Source organism: Salmo salar, chromosome 29 (assembly GCF_965601325.2).
Source record: "Salmo salar chromosome 29, fSalSal1, whole genome shotgun sequence".
Lineage (NCBI taxonomy): Eukaryota > Metazoa > Chordata > Actinopteri > Salmoniformes > Salmonidae > Salmo > Salmo salar.
In genome coordinates, this window is record NC_138319.1 from 19,853,994 (window position 1) to 19,877,963 (window position 23,970).

At 42.7% G+C, this 23,970-nt stretch overlaps 1 protein-coding gene across 1 annotated transcript in view; it reads right to left on the bottom strand.

Annotated features, from left to right (window-relative positions):
* Nucleotides 1-20,458, bottom strand: part of lancl2 (LanC lantibiotic synthetase component C-like 2 (bacterial)) — a 67,933-nt gene extending 47,475 nt beyond the window's left edge. The window contains exons 1-2 of the mRNA NM_001139970.1: nucleotides 20,157-20,458; nucleotides 19,280-19,488 (exon numbers count right to left, since the gene is read on the bottom strand). Coding sequence (NP_001133442.1) covers nucleotides 19,280-19,447 — 168 coding nt within the window. The 5' untranslated portion in view covers nucleotides 19,448-19,488; nucleotides 20,157-20,458. The remainder of the gene's footprint in view (nucleotides 1-19,279; nucleotides 19,489-20,156) is intronic.
* Nucleotides 20,459-23,970: the final 3,512 nt, after the last annotated feature.

Below are 23,970 nucleotides of genomic sequence, written 5' to 3' on the forward strand. Positions count from 1 at the left end.
AAGTTGGATCGCATGAGTTGGACAGCAGAGTGAAGGAAAAGCAGCCAACAAGTGCTCAGCATACGTGGGAACTCCTTCAAGACTGTTGGAAAGCATTCCTCATGCAGCTGGTTGAGAGAATGCCAAAAGTGTGCAAAGCTGTCATCAAGGCAAAGAGTGGCTACTTTGAAGAATATAAAATATAAAAATGTATTTAACACTTTTAGTTAGTACATGATTCCATATGTGTTATTTCATAGTTTTGATGTCTTCACTAATATTCTACAATGTAGAAAATAGTAAAAATAAAGAAAGCCCTTGAATGAGTAGGTGTCAGAACTTTGACTGGTACTGTATTTCAATCATATTGGAATCAATTTCATGTTCAACTGAGTTCTATTTAGCTAGGCTGCTACCCGAAATTAGTCTCAATTTCATGGTGTAGGCCTAATGATGTGTGCAATGATGTGCCAAGTAATTGATTTAGTGCATAGCCTAAGCATTAGAACAAGCTGCCTCCATATGTACAACCATAGGTGATAAGTTTCCTCTAGGAGCTGATCCGTTATCAGGCTCTAACATTAAGGTAAGATTTTAAATGGAAAATGCTGATCCGAGAGCAGCGCTGCCTTTCGGTCCAATCAGTATCGACACATGCTCCAGCGACTCACTTCTTGAAAGTTCTCCCTACGTGTTATTTTGTAAAAAGCATGCGTCTTTAAAACACTTGTAATAAGTTCCATCGCTATTGAGAAACTGGGCCCTGGCTATTAATTCATAGACATGGCTATTTGCGTTTATGCAAAACATATGGATTCTCCCTTTAAAGAGTGGAGGGGGTGAATATTAACAGCTGCTTTACATTAAGCACATACAAGTTGTGACTCTCAAAGTACTCAATAAATTGTCAGAGTGAGTATTTAGAAAGAAATCCCCCCCAGACGTACCTTTTTTACTTGTTGATGGCTACCAGACCGACCTTGATTTCAATGTCCACAGATGGGACTCCCCCCTCCCCCCCAAAAAAACACTACTTCTATGCAAGTTACTTTTTGTAGCAGGTTAGGAGAGTATCTATGCTTACCCTAACCCTTTTCCTAAACTTAACCAAATTCTTCTGACATGCTGCGTAAGATCTCCTAACCTGCTACGAAAAGGTCATAGCTGCATTGAAGTGGCGTGTTTTTAGGGAATCTCATCCACATCTGGTTCAGATTTGGTCCAATCTGGACTGGCCTTAATTTGGCCCAAACAAACATCTGTATAAAAAAAAAAAAACAGGTAAGTTGACTGAGAACACATTCTCACTTACAGCAACGACCTGGGGAAATAGTTACAGAGGAGAGGAGGGGGGATGAATAAGCCAGTAGGAAGCTGGGCATGATTAGGTGGCTATGATCGTATGAGGGCCAGATTGGGAATTTAGCCAGGACACCAGGGTTAACACCCCTACTCTTACAATAAGTGCCATTGGATCTTTAGTGACCACAGAGAGTCAGGAGACTTGTTTAACGTCCCATCCGAAAGACGGCACTCTACACAGGGACTAAAGGGACTAAAATGGCGCCGTAAGAAATGGCAGCAGTTTTACGGGCGCCCAACCAATTGTGCTATTATGTGGGTTTATTTCGCGTTATTTGTAACTTATTTTGTACATAATGTTTCTGCAACTGTATCTTACGGCAAAAAAGAGCTTCTGGATATCAGAACAGCGATCACTCACCTCGAATTAGACAAAGATTTTTTTCTACAACAAGGACGACACACAAGACATTCTCCAAACACCCCACAGGGCCGACACCCCCGTTATTTGCAAGAGGAAGCGACGCAGGTACAGAGGACAAAGAGCCGGATGCCTGGTCAGGACCGGGAGAAGGCGACTGGGAAAGCTGCTGTTACCGTCAATACTACTCGCCAACGTGCAATCATTGGACAATAAATTAGACGAGGTACGATCACGAATATCCTACCAACGGGACATCAAAAACTGTAATATCCTATGTTTCACAGAATCGTGGCTGAATGACGACATGGATATTCAGCTAGCGGGATATACGCTGCACCGGCAAGATAGAACAGCACACTCCGGTAAGACGAGGGGGGGGGGGCGGTCTGTGCATATTTGTAAACAGCTGGTGCACGAAATCTAAGGCAGTCTCTAGATTTTGCTCGCCTGAACTAGAGTATATTGTGATAAATTGCAGGCCACACTACTTGCCTAGAGAGTTCAGCTATACTTTTTGTGGCTGTTTATTTACCACCACAGACAGATGCCGGCACTAAGACCGCACTCAGTCAGCTGTATGAGGAAATAAGCAAACAGAAAACCACTCACCCAGAGGCGGCGCTCCTAGTGGCTGGAGACTTTAATGCAGGGACACTTAAATCAGTTCTACCAAATTTCTATCAACATGTTAAAATGTGCAGCCAGAGGGAAAACAATTCTAGATCACCTGTACTCCATACACAGAGACGCATACAAAGCTCTCCCTCGCCCTCCATTTGGTAAAACCGACCACAACTCTATCCTCCTGATTCCTGCTGACAAGCAAAAATGAAAGCAGGAAGCACAAATGACTCGGGTTATAAAAAAGTGGTCAAATGAAGCAGATGCTAAACTACAGGAATGTTTTGCTAAACTACAGGAATGTTTTGCTATCACAGACTGGAACATGTTCCGGGATTCTTCCGATGGCATTGAGGAGTACACCACATCAGTCACTGGCTTTTTCCCCATTCTCATTGACGGGGCTGTAGTGGAGCAGGTTGAGAGCTTCAAGTTCCTCGGTGTCCACATCAACAAAAAAGTAGAATGGTCCAAACACACCAAGACAGTCGTGAAGAGGGCACGACAAAGCCTATTCCCCCTCAGGAAACTAAAAAGATTTGGCATGGGTCCTGAGATCCTCAAAAGGTTCTACAGCTGCAACATCGAGAGCATCCTGACTGGTTGCGTCACTGCCTGGTACAGCAATTGCTCAGCCTCTGACCACAAGGCACTACAGAGGGTAGTGCGTACGGCCCAGTACATCACTGGGGCTAAGCTGCCTGCCATCCAGGACCTCTACACCAGGCGGTGTCAGAGGAAGGCCCTAAAAATTGTCAAAGACCCCAGCCACCCCAGTCAGACTGTTCTCCCGACTACTGCATGGCAAGCGGTACCGGAGTGCCAAGTCTAAGACAAAGGGGCTTCTCAACAGTTTTTACCCCCAAGCCATAAGACTCCTGAACAGGTAATCAAATGGCTACCCGGACTATTTGCATTGTGTGCCCCCCCAACTAGAGGTCGACCGATTAATCGGAATGGACGATTTCAAGTTTTCATAACAAAAATCGGTCGGCATTTTGGACACCGATTATGGCCGATTATATTGCACTCCACGAGGAGACTACGTGGCAGGCTGACTACCTGTTATGCGAGTGCAGCAAGGAGCCAAGGTAAGGTGCTAGCTAGCATTAAACTTATAAAAACAATCAATCTTAACATAATCACTAGTTAACTACACATGGTTGATTATATTACAAGTTTATCTAGCTTGTCCTGCGTTGCATATAATCAATGCGGTGCCTGTTAATTTATCATTGAATCACAGCCTCCGTCGCCAAACAGGTGATTTATCAAGCGCATTCACACAAAAAAGCACTGTCGTTGCACCAATGTTTACCTAACCATAAACATCAATGCCTTTCTTAAAATCAATACACAAGTATATATTTTTAAACCTGCATATTTAGTTAATATTGCCTGCTAACATGAATTTCTTTTAACTAGGGAAATTGTGTCACTTCTCTTGCGTTCTGTGAAACAAAGTCAGGGTATATGCAGCAGTTTGGGGCACCTGGCTCGTTGCGAACTGTGTGAAGACCATTTCTTCCTAACAAAGACCGTAATTAATTTGCTAGAATTGTACATAATTATGACATAACATTCAAGGTTGTGCAATGTAACAGCAATAATTACACTTAGGGATGCCACCCGTTAGATAAAATACAGAACGGTTCCGTATTTCACCGTATTTTCTAAATGATAGTTTCTGGATTCGACCATATTAATGACCTACGGCTCGTATTTCTGTGTGTTATTATATTATAATTAAGTCTATGATTTGATATAGCAGTCTGACTGAGCGGTGGTAGCCAGCGGCAGGCTCGTAAGCATTCATTCAAAAAGCATTTTCCTGCATTTTCCAGCAGCTCTTCGCTGTGCTTCAAGCCTATCAACTCCCGAGATTAGGCTGACAATACTAAAGTACCTATTAGAACATCCAATAGTCAAAGGTATATGAAATACAAATGGTATAGAGAGAAATAGTCCTATAATAATTACAACCTAAAAACTTCTTACCTGGGAATATTGAAGACTCATGTTAAAAAGGAACCACCAGCTTTCATATGTTCTGAGCAAGGAACTTAAACGCTTTTTAACATGGCACATATTGCACTTTTACTTTCTTCTACAACACTTTGTTTTTGCATTATTTAAACCAAATTGAACATGTTTCATTATTTATTTGAGACTAAATTGATTTTATTTATGGATTATATTAAGTTAACATAAGTGTTCATTCAGTATTGTTGTAATTGTCATTATTAGAAATATAAAAGTCGGCCGATTAATCAGTATCGGCTTTTTTTGGTCCTCCAATAATCTGTATCGGGGTTGAAAAATCATAAATTGGTCGACCTCTACCCCCAACCCCTCTTTAACGCTGCTGCTACTACGCTCTGTTTATCATATATGCATAGTCACTTTAACTACACATTCATGTACATACTACCTCAATCAGCCTGACTTAACCAGCGATGTGCCTGCTACTATAGCCTCGCTACTGTATATAGCCAGTTTTTTTTAAATTTACTTACCTATTGTTCACCTAATACTTTTTTTGCACTATTGGTTAGAGCTTGTAAGTAATCATTTCACTGTAAGGTCTACTACACCTGTTGTATTCGGCGCACGTGACAAGTAAACTTATCCTGGGGCATTGGGATATTTTTTTTAGACCAGAGGAAAGAGTGCTTCCTACTGGCCCTCCAACACCACTTCCAGTAGCATCTGGTCTCTTATCAAGGGACCGACCAGGACCAACCCATACTTCGCTTCAGAAGAAAGCCAGCAGTGGGATGCAGGCTGGTATGCTGCTGGCTTGTTTGGTTTAGATTTGGTCCGGTCCCCGTTCCATGAAATCCATCTACACCTGATTCAACTTGTCAACTCATCCTCAAGCTCTTGAATCTCAACAACCTATTATAAAGATGAATGCACCAACTGTAAGTTGCTCTGGAAAATACATGTTCTGTATTTAATAGTTTTGCTAAAATTTCTAAAAACATGTTTTCACTTTGTCATTATGGGGTATTGTGTGTAGATTTGTCAGGGGGAAAAAAAATCAATATTGAATTTAAGCTGTAACAAAAAATGTGGAATAAGTAAACGGGTATGAATGCTTCTGAAGGCACTGTAGATATGATGGTAGGGAGATTTTAATTTAACATGGACCGGCACAACTGTAATTAACAGTATTGCACTTTTCATGTAGCCTACTTTTGGCCAGCTAATAGCCTAACCACCGATCATGCAACATTATGGACTAATCCTGTTGTGAAATTTAAATTGTAGTTTATTTTGCAAGAGGTAGGCTATTTCACAGGAGTCTTCACCCAATGTAGGCCATCCTGCCTTTCCCTCCATATTCAGCCTTCATTGATTTAATTTGGGCTTAGCGTATAGCCTAGCCTAAGCCCCTATAAAATGTGTTTATTCTGATAAATCAGGATAAGTCTAGATTTACTCTTTATCCTGTGTTTATTTAGAGCGTGTCTGCTAGATTTGACTCAAGGCCATGAACAACATCAGTATTATGCTAACGAACGCCTCACGTAGGCCGTTACTTTGACATGCTTGGCTTTGTGCAAGACACTGTAATAAATAGCTTTTCTCTTAACCAAGCGTATTATGTTACTGTTCATTATTTTAGATGTCAAATAATGAGTTGACAACATTATTTTAATGGATTCACAGTATAAAAATAACCCTAAAGTGTCAATATTGAGGTGAAAGAAAGGGAGAAGCTTAGAGCCCGAGGCACCAAACCCCAACACTGATGAATAGATAAATATAAGAGCGATATCCAGGTCTAAACATCCGAATGAAGAGAATCCTGTATGAACTGAAGCTTGAGGCAGAGAAAACAAAACATCAAGCAAGCGTCAATACTACCTCAATCAAAATGGCTGGAGGCCGCTGCTGCCACAACACCAACGACTAGGTCAAACTGTGATATCAACAGAGCTTGAGAAGATGGGGAAGCAGGAAAAGGGTTGGTTCTAGAAGCAGACATGTCTGTGTGAAAGATGGTTCCATCTCTGAGAGGATATAGGGGAGAGCCAGATGGATGAGGGTGAGGCCTTGAAGAAGCCCCAGGAGCCAGGAGGACTGAGCCAGAAATGGACAGACAGACACACAGTAGGCTTGGGCGTTATCCAGATTTTCATACCGTCCTTCTCTCATATCAGGATTTATGGTATGACAGTCAAAGCACACAAGGTGGCGCCATAAACGCAAGAAAAGCTCATTGGGCCTCTATTACCAGAATGCTAACAAGATTACCACAAACTAATAGCGACATCACATAGACGCTGTTAGCTAAATGCTAACGAGATTCTTTTTTCTAAAGTTTGTTATTTATTTCACCTTTATTTAACCAGGTAGGCCAGTTGAGAACAAGTTACCATTTACAACTGCAACCTGGCCAAGATAAAGCAAAGCAGTGCGACAAAAACAACACAGTTACACATGGGATAAACAAACATACAGTAAATAACACAATATAAAAATCTATGTACAGTGTGTACAGATGTAGTAAGATTAGGGCGGTAAGGCAATAAATAGGCCATAGTGGCGAAATAATTACAATTTAGCATTAACACTGGAGTGATAGATGTGCAAGTAGAGATACTGGGGTGCAAAAGAGCAACAAAAAAATATATCTCAAAATGGGGATGAGGTAGTTGGGTTGTCTATTTACAGATGGGCTGTGTACAGGTGCAGTGATCGGTAAGCTGCTCTGACAGCTGATGCTTAAAGTTAGTGAGGGAGATTGAAGCTGGAGACTTCTGTGATTTTTGCAATTCGTTCCAGTCATTGGCAGCAGAAAACTAGGAGGAAAGGCAGCCAAAAGGAGGGGTTCGCTTTGGGGGATGACCAGTGAAATATAACTGCTGGAGCGCGTGCTACGGGTAGGTGTTGCTATGGTGACCAGTGAGCTGAGATAAGGCGGGGCTTTACCTAGCAAAGACTTCTAGATGACCTGGAGCCAGCGGGTTTGGCGACAAATATGTAGCGAAGGCCTGCCAACGAGAGCATACAGGTCACAGTGGTGGGTAGTATATGGGGCTTTGGTGACAAAACGGAAGGCACTGCGATCGACTACATCCAGTTTGCTGAGTGGAGTGTTGGAGGCTATTTTGAAAAGGACAGCGCCGAAGTCAAGGATCGGTAGGATAGACAGTTTTACGAGGGTATGTTTGGCAGCATGAGTGAAGGAGGCGTTGTTGCGAAATAGGAAGCCGATTCAAGATTTAATTTTGGATTGGAGATGCTTAATGTGAGTCTGGAAGGAGAGTTTACAGTCTAACCAGACACCTACAGTTGAAGTCAAAAGTTTACATACACTTAGGTTGGAGTCATTAAAACTCGTTTCAACCACTCCACAAATTTCTTGTTAATAAACTATAGTTTTGGCAAGTCGGTTAGGACAACTACTTTGTGCATAACACAAGTAATTCTTCCAACAATTGTTTACAGACAGATTATTTCAATTTATAATTCACTGTATCACAATACCAGTGGGTTAGAAATTTACATACACTAAGTTGACTGTGCATTTAAACAGCTTGGAAAACTCCAGAAAATTATGTCATGTCTTTAGAAGCTTCTGATAGGCTAATTGACATCATTTGAGTCAATTCGAGGTGTACCTGTGGATGTATTTCAAGGCCTACCTTCAAACTCAGTGCCTCTTTGCTTGACATCATGGGACAATCAAAAGAAATCAGCCAAGACCTCAGAATTGTAGACTTCCACAAGTCTGGTTCATGCTTGGGAGCAATTTACAAACGCCTGAAGGTACCACATTCATCTGTAAAAACAATAGTACCCAAGTATAAACACCATGGGACCATGCAGCCGTCATACCACTCAGGAAGGCGACGCGTACTGCCTCCTAGAGATGAACATTCTTTGGTGCGAAAAGTTAAAATCAATCCCAGGACAACAGCAAAGGACCTTGTGAACATGCTGGAGGAAACAGGTACAAAAGTATCAATATCCACAGTAAAACGAGTCCTATATTGACATAACCTGAAAGGCTGCTCAGCAAGGAAGAAGCCACTGCTCCAAAACCACCATAAAAAAAGCCAGACTACAGTTTGCAACTGCACATGGGGACAAAGATTGTACTTTTTGGAGAAATATCCTCAGGTCTGATGAAACAAAAATAGAACTGTTTGGCCATAATGACCATCGTTATGTTTGGAGGAAAAAGGGGGAGGCTTGCAAGCCGAAGAACACCATCCCAACCGTGAAGCACCGGGGTGGCAGCATCATGTTGTGGGGGTGCTTTGCTGCAGGAGGGACTGGTGCACTTCACAAAATAGATGGCATCATGAAAGGAAAATTATGCGGATATATTGAAGACATTAGTCAGGAAGTTAAAGCTTGGACGCAAATGGGTCTTCCAAATGGACAATGACCCCAAGCATACTTCCAAACTTGTGGCAAAATGGCTTAAGGACAACAAAGTCAAGGTATTTGAGTGGCCATCACAAAGCCCTGACCTCAATCCTATAGAAAATTTGTGGGCAGAACTGAAAAGGCGTGTGCGAGCAGGGAGGCCTACAAACCTGACTCAGTTACACCAGCTCTGTCAGGAGGAATGGGCCAAAATTCACCCAACTTATTGTGGGAAGCTTGTGGAAGGCTACCCGAAACGTTTGACCAATTTAAAGGCAATGATACCAAATACTAATTGAGTGTATGTACACTTTTGACCCACTGGGAAAATGATGAGAGAAATACAAGCTGAAATAAATCATTCCCTCTACTATTATTCTGACATTTCACATTCTTAAAATAAAATAGTGATCTAATTGACCTAAAACAGGGAATTTTTACTAGGATTAAATGTCAGGAATTGTCAAAAACTGAGTTTAAATGTATTTGGCTAAGGTGTATGTAAACTTCCGACTTCAACTGTAGGTATTTGTAGTTGTCCACATATTCTAAGTCAGAACCGTCCAGAGTAGTGATGCTAGTCGGGCAGGCGGCTGCGGGCAGCAATCGGTTGAAGAGCATGCATTTAGTTTTACTAGCATTTAAGAGCAGTTGGAGGCCACGGAAGGACTGTTGTATGGCATCGAAGCGTGTTTGGAGGTTTGTTAACACAGTGTCCAAAGAAGGGCCAGATGTATACAGAATGGTGTCGTCTGCGTAGAGGTGGATCAGAGAATCACCAGCAGCAAGAGCGACATCATTGATATATACAGTGAAAAGAGTCGGCCGGAGAATTGAACCATGTGGCACCCCCATAGAGACTGCCAGAGGTCCGGACAACAGGACCTCCGATTTGACACACGGAACTCTATCGGAGAAGTAGTTGGTGAACCAGGCGAGGCAGTCATTTGAGAAACCAAGGCTATTGAGTCTGCCGATAAGAATACGGTGATTGACAGAGTCAAAAGCCTTGGCCAGGTTGAAGACGGCTGCACAGTATTGTTTTTTATCGATAGCGGTTATGATATCGTTTAGGACCTTGAGCGTGGCTGAGTTGCACCCATGACCAGCTCGGAAACCAGATTGCATAGTGGAGAAGGTACGGTGGGCTTGAAAATGGTCGGTGATCTGTTTGTTAACTTGGCTTTCGAAGACTTTAGAAAGGCAGGGAGGGCAGGATGGATATAGGTCTGTAACAGTTTGGGTCTAGAGTGTCCCCCCCTTTGAAGAGGAGGATGACCACGGCAGCTTTCCAATCTTTAGGGACCTCAGACAATACGAAAGAGAGGTTGAACAGGCTAGTAATAGGGGTTGCAACAATTTTGGCGGATAATTTTAGAAAGAGAGGGTGCAGATTGTCTAACCCAGCTGATTTGTAGGGGTTCAGATTTTGCAACTCTTTCATAAAAATCAGCAAAGCGGGGGGGGGGGGGGGGGGGCAGAGCTGTTGGCCGGGGTAGGGGTAGCCAAGTAGAAAGCACGGCCAGGCATAGAAAAAAAAATGCTTATTGAAATTCTCCGTAATCGGTGGTGACAGTGTTTCCTAACCGAAGTGCAGTGGGCTGCTGGAAGAGGAGGTGCTCTTATTCACCATGGACTTTACAATGTTCCAAAACTTTTGGAATTAGTGCTACAGGATGCAAATTTGTTTGAAAAAGCTAGCCTTTGCTTTCCTAACTAACTGTGTATATTGGTACCTGACTTCCCTGAAAAGTTGCATATCGCAGGGGCTATTCGATGCGAATGCAGTACGCCACAGGATGTTTTTGTGTTGGTCAAGGGCAGTCAAGTCTGGAGTGAACCAAGGCAAAATATCTGTTCTTAGTTCTACATTTTTTGAATGGGGCATGCTTATTTAATATGGTGAGGAAAGCACTTTTAAAGAACAACCAGGCATCTTCTACTGACAGGATGAGGTCAATGTCCTTCCAGGATACCCGGGCCAGGTCGATTAGAAAGTCCTGCTCGCAGAAGTGTTTTAGGGATCGTTTGACAGTGATGGGGTGGTCGTTTGACCGCGGACCCATTACGGACGCAGGCAATGAGGCAGTGATTGCTGAGATCCTGGTTGAAGACAGCAGAGGTGTATTTAGAGGGTAAATTGGACAGGATGATATCTATGAGGGTGCCCATGTTTACAGATTTAGGGTTGTACCTGGTAGATTCCTTGAGAATTTGTGTGAGATTGAGGGCATCTAGTTTAGATTGTAGGACGGCCGGGGTGTTAAGTATATCCCAGTTTAGGTAATCTAACAGTACGAACTCTGAAGATAGATGGGGGACAATCAATTCACATATGGTGTCCAGGGCACAGCTGGGGGCTGGGGGCTGGGGGGGGGGTCTATAACAAGAGGCAACAGTGAGACTTATTTCTGAAAAGGTGGATTTTTAAAAGTAGTAGCTCGAACTGTTTGGGCACAGACCTGGATAGCATGACAGAACTCTGCAGGCTCTCTCTGCAGTAGATTGCAACTCCGCCCCTTTGGCAGTTCTATCTTGACAGAAAACGAATTGTAAAGGCAGGCAAATCCAGCTCAGAAAGTTAAACAAGTATAGCGAGTAGCTACCGAATGTCATTTTCGGTGAGTGTGGACATTTACAAGCGAAAGTGAACGAGAGAAATTGGGCAAATCAACTAAGTTGACGCATGCTTTTCTGAAGGAAGAGCAGCATGTGTACATGGAGGAGAGAAGAACGGAGGAGGGGAAGCGCAAGGAAAAGATGGCAACTCATCCAGAGCCCCGACTTCTGTCAGAAAGCCATTAGAAGATATCTGATGGCAAACATTTAGTAGTAACATCATCCCCTCATGTGCACCGCACAACAGAGACTCGCCGATAGATATAGAATGCTATGGACTCACCAGCTCACTTTCTCCCGTTGTGCTATTTACGAACAAACACGTGACTGGCTCAACTGTTCTGGGGAACGATGGAAACTGCATAATTTAAAATAAATGTGACAGGTGAAATGAAGAACGCAATCTGCTTTATCTCCTAAGTACACTGCAGGTAATAACTTAAAAGTAGCTACAAATATTCACATTTATAAAAAAAACGTCAAAGAAATAGTTGACGATATTGAAGGTATTGAAAAACCATCCCGTGGCTTTTTCCAAATACACGCCCGGTATACCGCCCACACCTAACGCACAGCCAGATAGACCACAGACATAGCCAAGAACCATCAGCACCCTTAGCTATTGTATTATATTCAGCGTCAATACCATATACAGCCAAGACAAGAGTAACCTGACTGTATGTGTAGCCTAAGATTACATAATATAGCCTAATTCTGCTAGCACCATGGACAGAGTCACAACGAAGGCTAAACTAAGCCTGGGTTAAGTGTGTGCTGCTACGCTAAAGGCAGCGCTACCGTGTTTAAGCATCTTGGACAGCGACACACAACCTTGATGTAAGGTTAATCCTGGGATCTATGAGGATTTAATTTTGACAACAACCAATCATATTCACAAAGAGTACCATTTGGCTGATCTAATGCAGGCCTTGTACATGGCCTCGTGATTCGTTCTGCACATAAACAGGGTAAGGCCAACCCCTTTGTTTGATCATGGATATGCAGTCCATTCTCTTGGGACCAATTTCCCATCAACAATATACACTGTAGGACAAGAGGGTACATGGCCTATGGAATGCAAAACAAACAATTGAGATCAATTTAAAGAACCTGCTCATATTACTGAAAGCATAGGCTTATGGAGCACAGCGGGCCTGACTACTAACCACTAGGAAAATTGTGCTGGAGTTCACAATTCCCACTGCAGCCAGGCATGGAGAGGGATTGCTCAACAGAGGAACAAACATTCACTGTTTAACATAACAATAGGAGGGAGAGAGAGGGGGGGGGCTGTGAGAAGTGCTACTGTATTGCATGCTGCAGTGTATTCTGCTGGAGAGCTGACGTGTTGTTAAAATGGATAGTTCACCTCCAGAACGTCAATGTCTACCTACAGTAAGAAGAAATTGTCTAAGTAATATTGTGATGTGGATGACTATCTGCTTTAACACCAATTTGGCTTAGATTCAGATAATACAGAGCATTCAGGAAATTATTCAGACCCCTTCCCCTTTTCCACAATTTGTTACACTACAGCCTTATTCTAAAATGTATTAAAAGTTTTCTCCTCATCAATGTACACACAATACCCCATGACAAAGCAAAAACTGGGTTAGTCATTTTTGCAAATGTATTAAAAACAACGGTACCTTATTTACATAAGTATTCAGACCCTTTGCTAGGAGACTCGAAATTGAGCTCAGGTGCATCCTGTTTCCATTGATCATCCTTGAGATGTTTCTACAACTTGGAGTCCACCTGTGGTAAATTCAATTGATCGGACATGATTTGGAAAGGCACACACCTGTCTATATAAAAAGGTCCCACAGTTGACAGTGCATGTCAGAGCAAAAACCAAGCCATGAGGTTGAAGGAATTGTCCATAGAGCTCCGAGACAGGATTGTGTCGAGGCACAGATCTGGGGAAGTGTACCAAAACATTTCTGCAGCATTGAAGGTTCCCAAGAACACAGTCGCCTCCATCATTCTTAAATGGAAGAAGTTTGAAACCACCAAGACTCTTCCTAGAGCTGGCCGCCCGGCCAAACGGAGCAATCAGGGGAGAAGGGCCTTGGTCAGGGAGGTGAGCAAGAACCCAATGGTCTCTCTGACAGAGCTCCAGAGTTCCTCTGTGGAGATGGGAGAACCTTCTAGAAGGACAGCCATCTCTGCAGCACTCCACCAATCAGGCCTTTATGGTAGAGTGGCCAGACGGAAGCCACTCCTCAATAAAAGGCACATGACAGCCCGCTTGGAGTTTGTCTAAACAAGATTCTCTGGTCTGTTGAAACCAAGATTGAACTCTTTGGTCTGAATGCCAAGCGTCAACGTCTGGAGGAAACCTGGCAACATCCCTACGGTGAAGCATGGTGGTGGCAGCATCATGCTGTGGGGATGCTTTTCAGCGGCAGGGACTGGGAGACTAGTCAGGAACGAGGAAAGGTGAACGAAGCAAAGTACAGAGAAATCCTTGATGAAAACCTGCTCCAGAGTGCTCAGGACCTCATCAGACTGGGGTGAAGGTTAATCTTCCAACAAGACAACGAATCTAAACACACAGCCAAGACAATGCAGGACTGGCTTCGGGACAAGTCTCTGAATGTCTTTGAGTGGCCCAACCAGAGCCCGGACTTGAACCCAATCAAACATTCCTGGAGAGACTTGAAAATAGCTGTGCAGCAACACTCCCCATCCAACCTGACAGAGCTTGAGAGGATCTGCAGAGAAGAATGGGAGAAACTCCCGAAATACAGGTGTGCCAAGCTTGTAGCGTCTTACCCAAGAAGACTCGAGGCTGTAATCGCTGCCAAAGGTCCTTCAACAAAGTACAGAATAAAGGGTCTGAATACTTATGTAAATATGATATTTCCGTTTTTATTTTATAAATTTGCTAAAATGTATAAAAAACATTTTTGCTTTGTCATTATGGGGGTATTGTGCGTAGCTTGATGATGGGGGGGGGGGGGGGGGGGACATTTTAATCAATTTTAGAATAAGGCTGTAACATGATAAAATTTGGAAAAAGTCAAGGGGTCTGAATACTTTCCCGAAGGCACTGTATCCCCACACTTGAGGTGAAGGATCAAATCGGTTTACTTTATGGAGGGAAGGGAAAAATACAGCTGAGGAGAACCTATTTTGTCAAATTCTCCAAAAGAGTTATAGGAGGCAGGTAAGTTGCCCAGAATAAAGATTGATAGTAAGAGGGTGTTAGGTCATAAATCACGGCTAAAGATCTTCGCGTTTGGCCGCTGAATGATCGTCCACTTTATAGCACACAAACTCCTGCTTTGTGCTTTCCTCCTTTCAGACCTGCTTCCTAGCAGCAGCCTTTCTCAATGCAAAGCCTAACATTAAAAACTAGTAACTACTTTTTCTGAATTTATCAAACTCAGTTTATAATATATACTGAACTAAAATATAAAAACTCAATATGCAACGATTAAAGATTTTACTTCATAAATTTTAGTTCATAAAATGAAATGTACATCAATTCATTAGGCCCTAATCTATAGATTTCACATGACTGGGAATTCAGATACGCATCTGTTTGTCACAGACACCTTAAAGAAAAGTAGAGGTGTGGATCAGAAAACCAGTCAGTATCTGGTGTGACCACCATTTGCCTCATGCAGCTCAACACACCTCCTTCGCACAGAGTTGATTAGGCTGTTGATCTCGTCACGCTATCGCTGTGCATTCAAATGGATTTATGCCTGCCCATACCATATCTGCCACCATGAGTCACTCTATTCACAGCGTTGACATCAGCAAACCGCTCGCCCACACAACACCATACATACGGTCTGCCATCTGCCTGGTACAATTGAAACTGGGATTTCCAGTGGCCCTCAAAAGGTGAACATTTACCCAGTAAAGTCGGTTACGACGCCAAACTGCAGTCAGGTCAAGACCCTGGTGAGGACGACGAGCATGCAGATGAGCTTCCCTGAGCCGGTTTCTGACAGTTTGTGCAGAAATTCTTCAGGTGTGCAAACCCACAGTTTCATCAGCTGTCCGGATGGCTGGTCTCAGACCATCACACAGTTAAAGAAGCTGGATGTGGAGGTCCTGGGTTGTGAGGCCGGTTGGACGCACTGCCAAATTCTCTAAAACGACATTGGAGGCGACTTATGGTAGAAAAATGAACATTAAAGTCTCTGGCAACAGCTCTGGAGGACATTCCTGCAGTCGGCATGCCAACTGCACACTCCCTCAAAACTTGAGACATCTGTGGCATTGTGTTATGTGACAAAACTGCACATTTTAGAGTGGCCTTTTATTGTCCCCAGCACAATGTGCACATGTGTAATGATCATGCTGTTTAATCAGCTTCTTGATATGCCACACCTGTCAGGTGGTTGGATTATCTTGGCAAAGGAGAAATTCTCACTAACAGGGGTGTAAACAAATGTGTGCACAAAATTGAGAGAAACAAACATTTTGTGCATATGGAACATTTCTGGGATATTTTATTTCAGCTCATGAAACATGGGACCAACACTTTACATGTTGCGTTTATAGTTTTGTTCCTTATAGAAATACATTTTTCAAAGAAGCCATGTTGGCACCAAATGTTCCTTGACCTGAACACCTCAATTACAATATAAAAAATGAGTTTCTCTAGGGCTGTGTGGGAACTTTCATTGCTCCCTGGTTGCCCCCTCAATCTCATCCAAACCACGACCCACTCTGCAGGTAGCCCTGGGCCGGACAAGAGAGTGAGTGAGTGAGAGAAAGAGAGCGCCTAAGAGAGCTAAAGAGAGGAGGGGTGAAGTGTAATTCTGGTTTATTGGGTTATTTTATGGAGCCTTCTGCCTTTCTCTCCCCCGGGGTCTAGGTACTGTTGCTGACAGTGAGTAAACACACAACACCAACTCAGGAATTAAGTTAAGAACATAACTTATTTTAACTGCACAGGTGACTGATGATCCCTCTGGCTCTTTTACCGTGTCCCCTGATATTTCCCTCTCTGTTTGATTGATGTAACCCAACAAAATGTTGGCCTGAGGACCAGACTACAGTAGCCAAGCCTCTCAGGAGCAGGAAAAGAGATATGATGTCAGGCCAGGTCTAAGTGTATTAGGGCAGGCTATCCACTCAAAGTGCAGAACCTATTTGTCAATCCCCATAACAGCATCGAGGTTGAGAGGTAAGGACTCAACCTCTATGAATCTAATGCATGAGCTGCTGAGCATGACATTATCCCTGGTATCTCTTGTCACACTTGTGAATGATCTCAATTCAGTCCAGGGCTCTAGACTAGCTAGCAGCAGCCTGAAGGCCAAGTCATTAGACAGGCAGGTTTGAGGCTGTGGGGGCTTATGACTGGGTGACCGTGGCAAGAAGCATTGTGCTGGACAGAGAGGGCCAGAGGGAAATTCTAAAAGGCTTTAGGGGGAGGGTCACAACTCATAACACAAAATGTCTTGGGAAACCACTGGGTATTAATGAAAATAACAAAAAGATGGGAGACCAAATGGCCTACAGTCTCCTCTATTTTTGTCTTGTAAGTAATTAGCCTTGGCTTGTGCGAGCCGGCACAACTTATAGGAGCAGGCACTCTCCTGTTTCTGTAGCTTGATGTACAAGTACACCCCCGAGTGCCAAGCATTGCCGCATCGGGTCGCATTTTTACAGTCTTTGGTATGACTCGGCAGGGGAACGAACTTCCAACCTTTCAATCTCAGGGCGGACACATAACCACAAGGCCACGGAGTTGTAGTCTTGCATGACAAAATGATTTGTCTCCAAGGCTAGGTCACATGACTACATGATGTGTTATGACCATTATGTCATAGATTTCAAGGCTGTGACGATACCAGTATCCCAATATTTTTTCCAGGGCAAAAATGAAAACACGATGCAGATCAAACTCTTTGGTCCTTTAAAAACCTGCTGTATGTAAAATATTGTGTGCTATAGCTTGGAAAATAAATAAATGTGACTATGAAACAAAATGAACTTTGTTTCCAACATTAGGGCTGTTTTCTAAAAAGTAAAACGAGCTTTGTGTTTTGTTTCCTTGCCACGATACTAATGAGTATAAAGGCTGAGAGGGCATTAAATGATTAGCCACAATACCGTCCGGAGCCGGCCGTTACAACAGTTTCTTGAGTCATAATTGTACCCCACTGCCAAAACAGATCCACACGAAGGGCCTCATTAGCAGTTAGATGCAATTACTTTTCCTAGGGGGAGCTGCAGTTCAATGTCACAATTCAATCCATCACTGTATAAGGGCCATAGACGACCTACACCAGCCTTGCTAATCGTCTAGATCGTCTCTAAAAGCCCTTTTCTCCAGACCACTCTTTCCTCCACGGGACCAGGGATTTGCTGCATCGGTGTGAGAAGTGGGATGGCACTACCATCTGTCACATTGGAAACGGCTACAGGTAAAATGAAGACATCCAAAGGAGCCTGTGGAAACTGGAAGTTGTGCCATTAACACAGTGCACAAGTAAACAATGTCACAGAAGCATGGACCATAGCACCATTAGCGCACAATAAAACAATGACAGCCGATCGCCAATTTCAACACCAGAGCCTCTGAACAGCGCGACACCCAGGTCACAGCTCATAAATTACAAGATTCAGCACACTTGTCCATTGGCAAACCATCACACTGTTACCATGGTTACTCCATAAACATCTGTCTAAACAAAGTCGCTGTAAAAAAGATGCAAATGTCTCTAGCTACAAAGCAGAATGTTAAATAAAAGTATATTTACACTTATTCTACAGTGTCCACAATACTGTGGACACTGTTGGTCCTTTTGGTGGTAGGAGGTGGAGATTGTTTAACCGACTTTTTGCGGCGCTGGTAAATTCTGTCGCTTGTATTTTCAATCTGTTGACAAATTGCATGTGATGCACAAAATATGTAAACAGTAGCCGACCTAAGCATGTTTCCTCGCAATCAGCTGGAAGTGTTTGCTGTTAGACTCGACCATATTCTGCAAGGGTTTGTCACCTGGGATTGGAATTGCATCCGTGTTGAAAATAAAAAACGGAAATGCAAACGACATACAGACCAGCATACTGAAGGTCTGGTTGATAACACTACTCTGTGGATATTTTGTCTCACATTCATACCTGCAAAAAGACAAAAAACACAAACCTGTAAAGTACATTTTATTTAGCATTCTGGCTTGTAGAGGTCGTGAGAGGAAACTTTCCTTCTCGAAACGCTCATTTCTGCCCTACATAGAATTCTAAGCAATTCAACGTCGTTGGATCTTAAGGCTAATAATGTGTCAGAGTAGTGTGGGCTCTGTGCAGGAATGGTCTGAGTGACTGTTATTACTGAGTAATATGGTGTTTACTGACTAATAGCAGTGTTAGGGTTGAACTGGCTATTTGTATGCATAACCGTTATAATATACTGGGGAAGCTATGCTACAATATTAAGTATATGAACTGCGAGTAAATCAACTAAAGACAAGAAGAACTACAACCGGCAACAGGAAGTGCGTCACGACGCTGGGATCAGCCTACACGCCGACGACAGGAGGAGCAAGTTTAAACCACGCTCCTCCTCCCTCGGACAGGCCAGCATTGAGCGGGAACTATCTCTGTCAGTATAAAAGAGAGAACAATAGGATGTGTCGCTCTCTTCTCTGTTTTGCCCTGCGAGGTAAAACAGCGAGACCGTATATATACGAACCACACATATGTTTGCATTAATTAAAGTACAGCTAAATCAGAAGTTACTATGTGCTGACTATTTTGTTCTGATACCAGAAACGAACTGTCGCAACATTAACAGCAGTCACAATGGGGCTAGAGTTGTCTAATACTGCATGCACTTTGTCTGAGTTAGAGCTCTTCAGAATGTCCAAGATGCGCTTCTGGCATGCGCAAGTGAATCATAACAGCTACGTTACAAGTTAGCCAGATACGGTAACTACTTATGGAAAATAAATGTTAAACAAGGGCTCTTACCTTTCCATTTTCGCCGAAAGGCTCGTTACAGTCACTGTCCATTCCTGAATTGGAAGATGTGAAGACTCCTTGGTCCCAGTCGGGGTATGGGTTGATAAAAGATCTTTCCTCCATCTCCGCTTCCGTAGCCGACACTAATTTCAATCTTTTGGACATGTTGTCTCCCATTTTAACGGCAGCTCGTCAAGGCCAAAATGTATACGGACTCCCTGATGGTAGACAGTAAAGCGCGTTTCAAAATGAGGAAATCCAATTTTCTAATAGATTTCGCTTGTGGACCGTGTCTCTGAATAAATCTGTCTAGTTTCATATTGGCCTCTGTAGTGAGATACAAGAGATAAGTATTCTCATATAAAAGAAATAGGCTACATTTGGAGTCCAGACACCTGTGGAAAATCGATGCTACTAAACTAATGGTGGCTATCCCTTATCCATTCACCTTGGATAGCTAGTTTATGATAAGGAATTTATTCTCAGAACTCAAATAGCAATAAAAGGCAGTTCTTGAATCAAAAAGTTAATCTGAATCAGCACAAGTGTATAGGTTTACTTTATATAAAACATATTCATTTACTATCAAATAATTTGCTAGACTTCTATAATGCATTTATAAAACTGCCGGATAAGTATCTATATTGGCTAATGACAAACAAACACGTAAGATATGAAAGCCTGAATACATAGCCTAGGCCTACTTTAACAAATGCAACGTGATCACACGTGTGGTTACATATGACTTTATCCTAAATATAACAATGTCACTAGGTTTTGTATAACTGTCCGTTACTGCAGCAAAGTACATTCTCAATGGACAAAATCAAACCCACAATTCAACACAAATAGCCCATTAATGAACATAAAAACGCGGCAGGCTCACCTATTTTTAATATCAAATAATGACCAACCAATTAATTGCGTTTGTCTTCAGCCGTTGCAAGCGCTTCATAGATGCAGGAAGATAAATGGACCACAGTCGTAGCAGCCTTCAAAGCATCCAGGATGATTTGAGCATTAACACATTAATGCAGTTTTGTGATAGGCTCTCCTCATCCAATTCAGTCCTGTAAAACGTTATCAATTCTCGGAAATTAAAGCAGTTATTGGATACAGATAAAAACATGTAAAATACTTTACTCTCTCAACGATATTAGTTCGCATCTTCTCTCATCATCATGTTCGGGCTCCCGCTTTCGCAGTCGGTGAGAGTGGTTTTTAAATTTAGAAATCCTACTGGTTGACGAGCTACGGGAGGCTACGGGAGACAGCCCACCAGTCCTGCAATAAGCAGCTGTCTCGCGCGGATCTGGACCAAATTCGAGTCCTAGCCTCTGAGGAAACAGATGGCGTTTCTGCTGTGCACTGATTTGCCGCACGCACACAAATTATACTTTCCACAAACAAATCTATAAACACCACTGTGTGCCTCCATCCCTTCCCTCGCTCTCCCTTCCCCTTAATTAATGGCTTTAGTTGTCCCCCACGATGAAATCGGGGAGGGGACTGTGGATCTGTCTCAATTCCTCCGTTTGTACGTTAGTCACACGCGATATCTCTGACAGCACTGGGCCGATTTTGACGAAACTTGGTTGAATAATGCGTCTTACCATAGAGATCCGGCATTTACAAAATTACACTAATTTGCCCAGGGCGGGAGCTATAGTAATTAACTGACATGTGTTAGTCACAAGTGATATCTCAATTGGTCCACATCATTCGTGTGGGACTTGACATGTTTACTGTTGTTTTCATTGACAGGGGCACGTGATTCTGCTGAACAATACAATCCTATTCTCTTCTACATCCTCAGTGCAATTCTCAGCCAAAATAAGTTACTTTGTTTAGTTTTTTTGTATTAGATAAAAAGGAGCATGCTCAACTTTCTTGTGGGTCAGGTTATTTCCACAGATGGATGCTTTGACAAACTATTACCTGGGAACAGTGGTGGAAAAAGTACCCAATTGTCATACTTAAGTAAAAGTAAAGATACAGTAATAGAAAACCACTCAAGTAAAAGTGAAAGTCACCCAGTAAAATACTACTTGAGTATAAGTCTAAAAGTCTTTGGTTTTAAATATACTTAAGTATCAAAAGTAAATGTAATTGCTAAAATATACTTAAATACCAAAAGTAAAAGAATACATCATTTCAAATTCCTTATATTAAGCAAACCAGACAGCATGATTTTTTTTATTTTTTTATTTAGTTAACCAAGGGCACACTCCAACACTCAGAATTAATTTACAAATGAAACATTTGTGTTTAGTGAGTCCTCCAGATCAGATGCAGTAGGGATGACCACAGGTTTTCTCTTTAAGAGCGTGAATTGGACACTTTTCCTGTCCCTCTAAGCATTCAAAATGTAACAAGTACATTTGGGTGTCAGGGAAAATGTATGGAGTAGAAAGTACATTATTTTTCTTTAGGAATGTAGTGAAATGAAAGTCCTCAAAAATATGAATAGTAAAGTACAGATACCACAAAAATGACTTAAGTAGTACTTTAAAGTATTTTTACTTAAGTAATTTACACCACTGTCTGGGAGTAATACACCTCTTCTTTAATTAGGTAGCCTATGTCATCACCAAAGCCATTGCAGAAAGGATTAACATAAAACAAAGGAAACAAGTCTGAACACACTAAAGGCATTTGATTCGGCCATTTTTCATCTCGACTTGCCCTTATCTCTGCGCTAGTGCATAATGAGCATATTGATAACAGTATGAAATACAATATTAGCAATTTGGCCACTCACACCTTCTACAGAAGCTATCAGTTAGTTTGTCCCTAGTTATAAAGTATTATATTTTGCTTTGTTCTACCAGCTATTGTTTCTTCCCCCTTCACATAGCTGTCAACCAGCACAGAGGGATTGGAATGTCATGTACTAGGCCTATACATAGGCTACATGCGAGAGCAGGGATGTAGGTTAATACATTCAGCCAGGGGGCTTGTGAATGTATGCTTAATGTATGGCATATGTAGACGTGAGAATAATCAATACAGTACAGCACGTGGGTGTCCAATACAGTGCATTCAGAATGTATTCTGACCCCTTGACTTTTTCCACATTTTGTTACGTGAGAGCCTTATTCTAAAATGGATTAATAAATAACTAAAACAATCAATCAATCTACACACAATACCCCATAATGACTAAGCGAAAACAGGTTTGTAGAATTTTTAGCAAATGTATTAAAAATAAAAATCAGAAATACCTTATTTACGTAAGTATTCAGACCCTTGACTATGAGACTCGAAATTCAGCTCAGGTCCATCCTGTTTCCATTGATCATCCTTGAGATGTTTCTACAACTTGATTGGAGTCCACCTGTGGTAAATTCAATTGATTGGACATGATTTGGAAAGGCACACACCTATCTATATAAGGTCCCACAGTTGACAGTGCCTATCAGAGCAAAAACCAAGCCATGAGGTCGAAGGAATTGTCCGTCGAGCTCTGAGATAGGATTGTGTCGATGTACAGATCTGGGGAAGGGTACCAAAACATTTCTGCAGCATTGAAGGTCCCCAAGAACACAGTGGCCTCCATCATTCTTAAATGGAAGATGTTTGGAACCACCCAGACTCTTCCTAGACCTTCCTGAAGGACAACCATCTCTGCAGCACTCCGCCAATCAGGCCTTTGTGGTAGAGTAGCCAGATGGAAGCCACTCCTCAGTAAAAGGCACATGACAGCCCGCTTGGAGTTTTCTAAGCGTCACCTAAAGGAGTCTCAGACCATGGGAAACAAGATTATCTGGTCTGATGAAACCAATAATGAATTCTTTGGCATGAATGCCAAGCGTCACATCTAGAGGATACCTGGCACCATCCCTACGGTGAAGCATTTTGGTGGCAGCATCCTGGTGTGGGGATGTTATTCAGGGACTGGGACAGGGAGGCTAGTAAGGATTGAGGGGAGGATGAACGGAGCAAAGTACAGAGAGATCCTTGATGAAAACCTGCTCCAGAGCACTCAGGACCTCAGACTGGGGCAAACGTTCACCTTCAAATAGAACAATGACCCTAAGCACACAGCCAAGACAACGCAGGAGTGGCTTCGGGACAAGGCTCTGAATGTCCTTGAGTGGCCCAGCCAGAGCCCGGACTTGAAACCGATTGAACATCTCTGGAGAAAGCTGAAAATAGCAGTGCAGCGACGCTCCCCATCCAATCGGAAACCTGGCAACATCCCTACGGTGAAGCATGGTGGTGGCAGCATCATGCTGTGGGGATGCTTTTCAGCGGCAGGGACTGGGAGACTAGTCAGGAACGAGGAAAGGTGAACGAAGCAAAGTACAGAGAAATCCTTGATGAAAACCTGCTCCAGAGTGCTCAGGACCTCCTCAGACTGGGGTGAAGGTTAATCTTCCAACAAGATAACGAATCTAAACACACAGCCAAGACAATGCAGGACTGGCTTCGGGACAAGTCTCTGAATGTCTTTGAGTGGCCCAACCAGAGCCCGGACTTGAACCCAATCAAACATTCCTGGAGAGACTTGAAAATAGCTGTGCAGCAACACTCCCCATCCAACCTGACAGAGCTTGAGAGGATCTGCAGAGAAGAATGGGCGAAACTCCCCAAATACGGGTGTGCTAAGCTTGTAGCGTCATACCCAAGAAGACTCAAGGCTGTGATCGCTGCCAAAGGTGCTTCAACAAAGTACTGAGGAAAGGATCTGTATACTT